Raw genomic sequence first — 7,581 nt, 5'->3', positions numbered from 1 at the left:
GCACGGCCGTGTCGCCGACGCTTAAGACCATCTACGCCGTCGGCTCCGACAAGATGATCAAGGAGGTGTCCGACTCGCAGGTAGGTGGGTTTCAGGACGAGGTGAGAGAGGATAGTCGGACTGTGGGAAATGCGAGAAAGTCTCCGTCAAAATTGTAAAATCTTAGATCAGTTGGGATAGCATACACCCCTAGGGTGTTTTTTACCTCCAACGCTTCAGACGAAGAAAACGGTGCAATGAATTCACAGAATATTTGTTAAAAGGTAATAGGTTGTGTCACGTTTGCTCCCATAGATCCTTTAATTTTCTTTCCTTAGGTGTCACTTGTTCATCGTCGAACACTGTCTTCCCTTTGTCACTGCGTTAGTGTCTTGTTTTGGGCTCGAACTTTTTTCTACCGATTACTACTGAACTGCACAAAATGTCACTTTGAGCTGCTCATTACCATAGGTGGTAGTTGGTCCCCTATTAGAATGTCGCTACCCATAGGCGGCGGAACGGGGAGGGCAGGGCACCGGGGCACCGTGCCCTCCTTTGATTTTTGCATTTTAACATTAGCCCTATGGGCATTGCATGGAAAGAATGGGACCAAAAGTCGGCAGTGTCCCCCCTTAATTGAAGGTGTTCCGCCACTACTGTTGCTACCGTCAGCATTCGCCCTCCCGGTGGGTGCCCCATGTGCCTGCCCGTCTCTGCGCCTCTTCACCGTAAACAAGTAATAACAGACAATGGTTCATGGGGAAGAGAATTCGGGATGTCTCCGAATAACTTGCCCAGGCCGGTACAGCTTGTACTGTCACCATGTTGGTTCGTTCTGAGTTCGGCTGCCCGCATATCATCAGACTTTCAGTGGCAAATCGCTACTTGTTTAACTTGAGAATGATTTTAAGCATATATTCAAGTTTTATTTGAGGCAACTCAAACCAAATAACAAGAATGTGGCTTAGAATCAAATGTTTTGCTGTAGCGATTCAAACACAATTTGGCGTCAATCAACGATCTTTTTAGAACAACGCACGAGCAATATATATTTCCGTCGAACCTGATTTTTTGTTGTTGTTGTTGGTGTTGAATGTTTGAATGACAGGACATGTTCCACATTTAGCCGTCTGCGTGTTGCTACGTGCCATTTCGGTGCCACTGGGGCCCGTGAGACATCCTGGTTCATTGTCTCGGTCGCCAGGGAAACTATCGCGATCGTCTGGGAGATCATTCGCTATCTGTGACCTTTGGGCAGGCGCGATCTATGATACGAACACAGGGTGCTACGTACACTTTTTCATGGGTGTGTGTGCTTAGTGCTGGTGTCTCCATAGGTAGACAATGGTGGAGGTATTTTGATGTTAGTTGTCGGACTTCCGTCCCCGTCTTGAGTTGAGATGTTAGTTTCTCGTCTCAAGCATTCCGAAGAAAGTGGAGGTATTTTACCATGCCAAAGTTCTCCTGCGAGATTAGGGACTTTATAATGTGTTGTGATATACAGAACTTCGACAAACACTTCATTCGAATGAGCCGATCTAAAGATTCAGCTTCACCTAAGTTTGAAGGTCGTGATAACGGACTTGAAAGGTGCGTTTGTCATTGATGAGCATTAATTGCGATGCAATTTGATGAGCCATAATATACGACGGGCATTGATAAGATGAGGTTAATCAAAGGCCAAGGTGATTCAATGGCTAGGCAATCGCGTGTATTTTTCCGAATGTTGGCTGGCCTGAATTATAGCTGCTCTCTGTGAGCGTCATGTACCTATCCTTGATTTGATTTGATATCGAGTGGTGATTACCCACGTGAATAGATACCGATAGAGGGTTCTTCATGGCTCTGAGTGGAAAATATTATATGAGGTTATCTTTTCCAAGTGGTTTACTGCAAAACTGAGCGACGAAGGAGCGATATTTTTTTTTTTGATAAATGCATTTAGATATTTATAGATAAATATAAACAGGGGTGTCGTTTTCCGAAAATGATTGGTAGTGCCCCAAGGCGGCGGCTGGCCATATATGACGGGGCTTACAAGGTAGGGTACCCCCAAATCTGCCTTTCTCATCGGATTTCGGCCACTTATTTTTCGCCCTGGTCATTGACAAGACTAACCGAAATCTAAAAAAAACACACAAAAAAAAAACTTTGAAAATCTGGGTCCACACCGGACGCCATGCACAAAACGTGCAGTTATATAGGCAATAGTGTCGGAGGAATGCACGCCATTCTGAAAGAGGCCCACATCGACTTAAAAGGACGGCTGTGCTGAAAGGGGACAGGAACAGCTATGAGGGCCCAAGCCGACTAAAAAAGACGGCTGCGGGGCCAGGAACGGTTTTGAAGACCCACGCCAATTGAAGGGTTCGACAACTAACAAGGACTGGAAACACAACGATAGTTAGAAAGACCTGCTTGCCAAAATAAAAGGATGACAGTACGAGGGGCGTTCAGAAAGCTACGGGCCCGACCATGAAGGAGCAGAGAGATACAGCATCGACTCATTAGACCAAGAAGTTCATTTATTAAAATAAACACCGTTAAGACAAACACATTTCGCGCAGCGCTTCGCGAGAGCCCTCAAGGCCTCCATAACCAAGTGGGTTTGGACCCATCCTGCACGTCCAAGACGGCTGATTTCGTCTCCCTGCTGTTAGCGAGGTTGCCGCTGCTAATTTTCTTATGTTGGGGAAGAGGTGGCAACCACTAACCAGAGTGTGCAAGGTTCGGAGAGAAAAAGTGGATGCGACAACAACTCGAAGCTCATCGCTTCACTGTTCGTCATCCCGCCCATGTACATTGTACGCAGGTGCGTGGTCGCGGATCAGGTGCACACTTTACGTCAGCTTCCCTATAGCCTCTCCTCGATGTTTATCGAATGGACGCACATCATCAATTGTGTGCCCCTGTTTTGGAAAGTTGACGAGCGGAGGGGGGTCGCATCGACCCCTCCCCCCTGCCAGGCCGTGTTATGAAAAATGCCCAGGGCGAGGGTTAACGCTTGGTGCCTTTTCTGCACTAACTACTATGAAACGAATCACTGCTCTCTTCTGGGCGTCGCCCATCCTATCCGAAATGGCGAACTATGCTACGAATAGAAGCCCGAATCAATCACAGAAGAGACTTAATTAATGGCCACTTACTTAATTTGCGTAAGTGGACATCCCAATAACACATCATTTAACACACGCCTTGCAGGCCAAAATTCCAACTCCTTCATTGTTCGGCCCGAAACTTTTTGAACGCCCCTCGTAGTTACGAGCTTCAGTTTTCGGGGTCTGATGCGGTAATGACCTGGCGTTGAACCTTGGGGAATCAGGCTGCATCACCCACTCAAATCAATATACCTATGGCCTATTCTGGAGCACCGCGGCACCTTCCGAAGTCGGTGTAGGGCCTCCAGCGGCTGGTGTGGAGACGGATCGGGGTCTATTAGGGGCGGTCGCGTGGTATGCGGGACTCAGAGGCAGTTATGGACCTCTATAACCAATTGCGTTTTCGAGCCTCTTAAAATCCATTAAGGACCGGAGTCCTAGACACGTGAAACCTCATTGTCAGCTACATGCACCTACTGTGGCTAGAACCTTATTTATGTACTTGCATATGTGCTTATTTAATATTTACTTATCTGTTTATTTTGATTTTTTATCAACTGATAAGTGACAAAAGATTGGTAGGGCTCAGCGAACATTGGTAGCGCCCAAATAAACATTGGTAAGGCTCGGGCCCTACCAGGCCTATACAAAACGACGCCCCTGAATATAAATATCTTTCTATATAGATAAATATCTTTCCCTCGCGTGTTGCTCGCGTGCACGAAAGGTGTACCAGATGGCCGTCGTGAAAACGGCTATTAAATATCTAAGAAACACATGAACAAGAAATTATTGCTGATCTTCCACGAGTTAGCCATGAACAACCATATATCATTCTATGTAGAGTTTTTTCATAATTGATTAAAGTACTATAGTGTACCTACCTTTCCATATGTATTGATTTATGAAAAAGTTTTTGATTTGTTTGTTTTCAATTAATAAATTTCATCACTTATTTGGTCAATGGCTTATTCACATCAATAAGTACCGTTTTGAAGCCAGTATTTCGAAACAGCATCATAAAATCAATATAAGCAAGGAGTGAAACCCGCAGTGCTTTGTCTCATGCGCGCAATTTATGTCGAAGTTTCCCTCGCGGCCGCAGGAAGAGGTACGCGATACCCAGAAGCTCTCGCCTGATTGGCCGATAAAACTCCGCCTTTTTGGCTGCGGGAACCGCGGCGGTCGCAGACTCTTGAACAGGGCTCCTGTTACGTCATTTGGAAACATTAATTTCGTATTGCAAAAGTGCGGCAGATGTTGCACGTAAACCAGTATATATCACTACAGCAGCAATTGTCTTACCAAGGTTTTAGTATACGATTTCAAAACTGCTAGATCTGCGTTGACGTCACAAATTCTAAGGGGGTATTCATGTGCATTAGCCCTCTAGAATTCGAAAACGGCAGACTTTGAAATTGAATCTGTCCGAATTAAAGCGTTGCTCTATGCTGTGAGTGCCCAATCCGGCAAGTGCAAGCCGATGGCCACTTTGCCGTGCCCATAGCGATGTGGCACCTTACTGGATCGGATGAGACTGTAAGATTCATTAGAACGGCGAGGCCCACAGCCATACACACATCGGCGCCGCAAACGCCCGTATAGGTACTCGGCGGCGGCATCGTGTGAACCCATGACTCATATGAAACACCCAGTGACACCTAGCGGTCGGCCAGACATTGCACTGACGTGGAAGTGACTACAGGCGGCGGCGCCCCACGAACTGCACCCTTCCCTTTGCTGACAAACCATCACAGAGGGAACATCTTTGTGCTGCCTGCCGACGGTTGCAGATACTAGGCGCAAATAAGGTGGGTCGTATCCTGCATTTCCGCTGCCGCCCTACTGGCCGCCATGACCGACTGGCCCTAGGACAGGGTTGCGCGTCGGCCATTATTGTCCAGGCCAGAGCTCTCCAACGGCCGACAGTATCACCGACCGTATACGCAGTTATGCTCGTGCCCCATTTCAGGGAGTTACGATTTATGCTGCCACCAGACTGCTAGCCTCGCATCTTGTTGTGTTCATAGACCTGTCCACGTGCATGACCTAATGTCTCTGTGCACCCAAGGCCAAGCCACCCTGACGCCATCTTGGCGGGAGCGACCAGCAATCGTGTGACCTCTGCCCAGCGATCGCGTGATCGTGACGTCAGCGGTAGGTGTGGACACCTCCAGCGCTGGTGGCGCCGCGGCGGCAGCGACAGCAACTGCTGGTAGCCACGTGGCCGCCAGCGGCGCAGGCGCGGGCGTGTCGCGTAATCGTCACTGCGCCGTGAGGCGGCCCGGGTGACTCACTCGCCGTGACGTCAGCTGACCGTGACCGTGGCGTAGCGGCCTTTGGCCCGGCGCCCGGACCGCAGGTCCGCAGCTGATCGGGGGTCGTCTTGCACCGGGTCTGCAGCGGGCCATCTGGGCTGGAGTCAGGTCACTGCTGGCCGTATGCCACTCTGTGGGTGCTAGAATGACTGCATGCTGCATTGCCGCCACGGGCTTGTCCACTGACCGTCACACCTACACCGTAACTCGCGCCTATCTGCCTCTCACCGGTCCGGTGACCGTCGCAGTGTCGCACTCCCACTGAACTCATCTGTCCGCTGGCAGTGTGTAAGGTACTGAGAAACTTGTCCATCGACGCAGCCTGTATTAAGTCCTGGCACTGACTGACCGGCGCGACTCACCGGCCGGTTGCGATCGGCCACCGTGTGCCCGAGGCGCCGGACGTGCACAGCGGTCAGCGTCCACGCAGGGACGCTTCAAGGGTGTGCACAGATGTCAGTGCACACTGACAGGCCGCCAGCCGGCACCAAGTCCCTACACTGCCCTTCCCGAAAAAAATGAGCCATTGCGCCGCACACCAACACACAACTATGTAAAAAAAAAATCAGTTTGTTTCCGCAATCGGCCCAACCGGCGATCACCAGCTTTGCTAGCACCAAACTCCGCCGGTACGGACGTTAACTGTTTCGCAGCCGTCAGCCCGCCGCTATCGGGGGGCACCGCCACTTCGAGACAGTCATCGCCTGACGGCGCAGGCGCCTTCGCGAATGGCACCTGCGTGCCCAGTCACAGAAGTTTCCACCGGCAGCCGCCGTGCGACAGGATCCAGTCCGGGTAAGCAGGTCGGCGGTCGCTGGGAGGCGGAGCTCGACATCCTGAGCAGAGGCGCGTGCAGCTGGGTCGGCGGCGTCGGCTCCTCTGCAGCCGCACTCCTGGTTCGGCCACGGTCTCGGCTGCACCAGCAGTCATCGCAGGAGGTTCTGTAACCGTGTTTCCGTTTAGTCTACGTCTCAACTGATCAGTATGCCGTCGCCATATCCTGCCGTCCTCTAGCTCGATCGCGTACGATACTGGCCCGTCGACACCAACGACCACTCCAGCAGCCCATGGCGACCCAACACCGTAGTTTCTGAAAAAACACGAGATATGACACACCAAATCTTCTTTCAGATCTTACCTTGCTGTCATGATTTCCTTCTGTTTCACCTGATGCTCAGTCACTCCCTTCCGCATGTCCGGGTGAAGGAGATCCAGCCGGCTCCGGATGCTGCGTCCAACCATGAGCTCTGAGGGATAACTGCACGACTGAGGTCGTGCTGTGAGGTGTGATATTCTGACAGCGCATCCAACGAGACAAAGCATCTTCCCAGTTGGCGTCAGACTTCTGCAAGGCAAGCTTGACATCACGCACAGCATGCTCAGCCAGTCCGTTGCCTTGGCTGTGGCGAGGTTCTTTCGTCCTGTGATGTCTGCCACTTCCCTGCATAAAACAGAAACTCGGATGAGGTGAATGATGTGGCGTTGTCAGTCACAACCGTGTCTGGTAATCCCCATCGGGAACACATTTCCCAGCCTAGTAATCGTCGACTTGGAGCTGACAGTGGTGCAGCACTCTGCCTCAATCCACTTAGAATAAGCGTCTACCACGACCATCACGTACCTTCCTTTCGTGGGCTCGGCAAGTCGATATGTATCCGTGACCAGGCACGATCCGGCCAGGGCTACATGCGGAGGGCAGCGCGATCAGGTGCTGGCCTGCTCTCCTGGCATGCCCGACACAGGCTCCCGACACGCTCGATGACCTTGTCCATGAGCGGCCACCAGACGCAGCCTCTTGCTAGAGCCTTCATGCGACGTACTCCAGGTTGCGCCACGTGGAGCTCGGCCAAGATCGCTTTACGTGCCCTGCTCGAAATAACGACTCGGTGACCCCACATGAGCACGCCGCAGCATACGGACAATTCCAGCCGTTTGCCAGCAATGCAGACAGTTCCGAGTCCGTGCTGAGTGGCCGGCCACCCCTTTTGGACAAGACGCTTCACTCAGGACAGCACTGGATCCCGTGATGTCAGCACCGCTGTGAGAATTTGCTTGGCTCTGGAGACTTCGGCCAAGGATGCACACCTCATGTCCGGCAGCGGCCGTGCGGCAATGTCAGGTGGTGTATGGTACTGAGAGACTTGTCCATCGACGCAGCCTGTATTCGGTCTCGGCACCGACTGACC

At 51.3% G+C, this 7,581-nt stretch overlaps 1 protein-coding gene across 1 annotated transcript in view; it reads left to right on the top strand.

Annotated features, from left to right (window-relative positions):
• The first annotated feature begins 6 nt into the window (after nucleotides 1-6).
• Nucleotides 7-7,581, top strand: part of LOC122365743 (cilia- and flagella-associated protein 57-like) — a 20,981-nt gene continuing 13,406 nt past the window's right edge. Inside the window, exon 1 of the mRNA XM_043337216.1 lies at nucleotides 7-80. Within this exon, the coding sequence (XP_043193151.1) occupies nucleotides 54-80 (27 nt within the window). The 5' untranslated portion in view covers nucleotides 7-53. The remainder of the gene's footprint in view (nucleotides 81-7,581) is intronic.

The sequence above is a fragment of the Amphibalanus amphitrite genome, unplaced genomic scaffold (genome assembly GCF_019059575.1).
Source record: "Amphibalanus amphitrite isolate SeventyFive unplaced genomic scaffold, NRLGWU_Aamphi_draft 000760F_arrow, whole genome shotgun sequence".
Lineage (NCBI taxonomy): Eukaryota > Metazoa > Arthropoda > Thecostraca > Balanomorpha > Balanidae > Amphibalanus > Amphibalanus amphitrite.
This window is presented reverse-complemented; position numbering and strand designations above follow the sequence as displayed.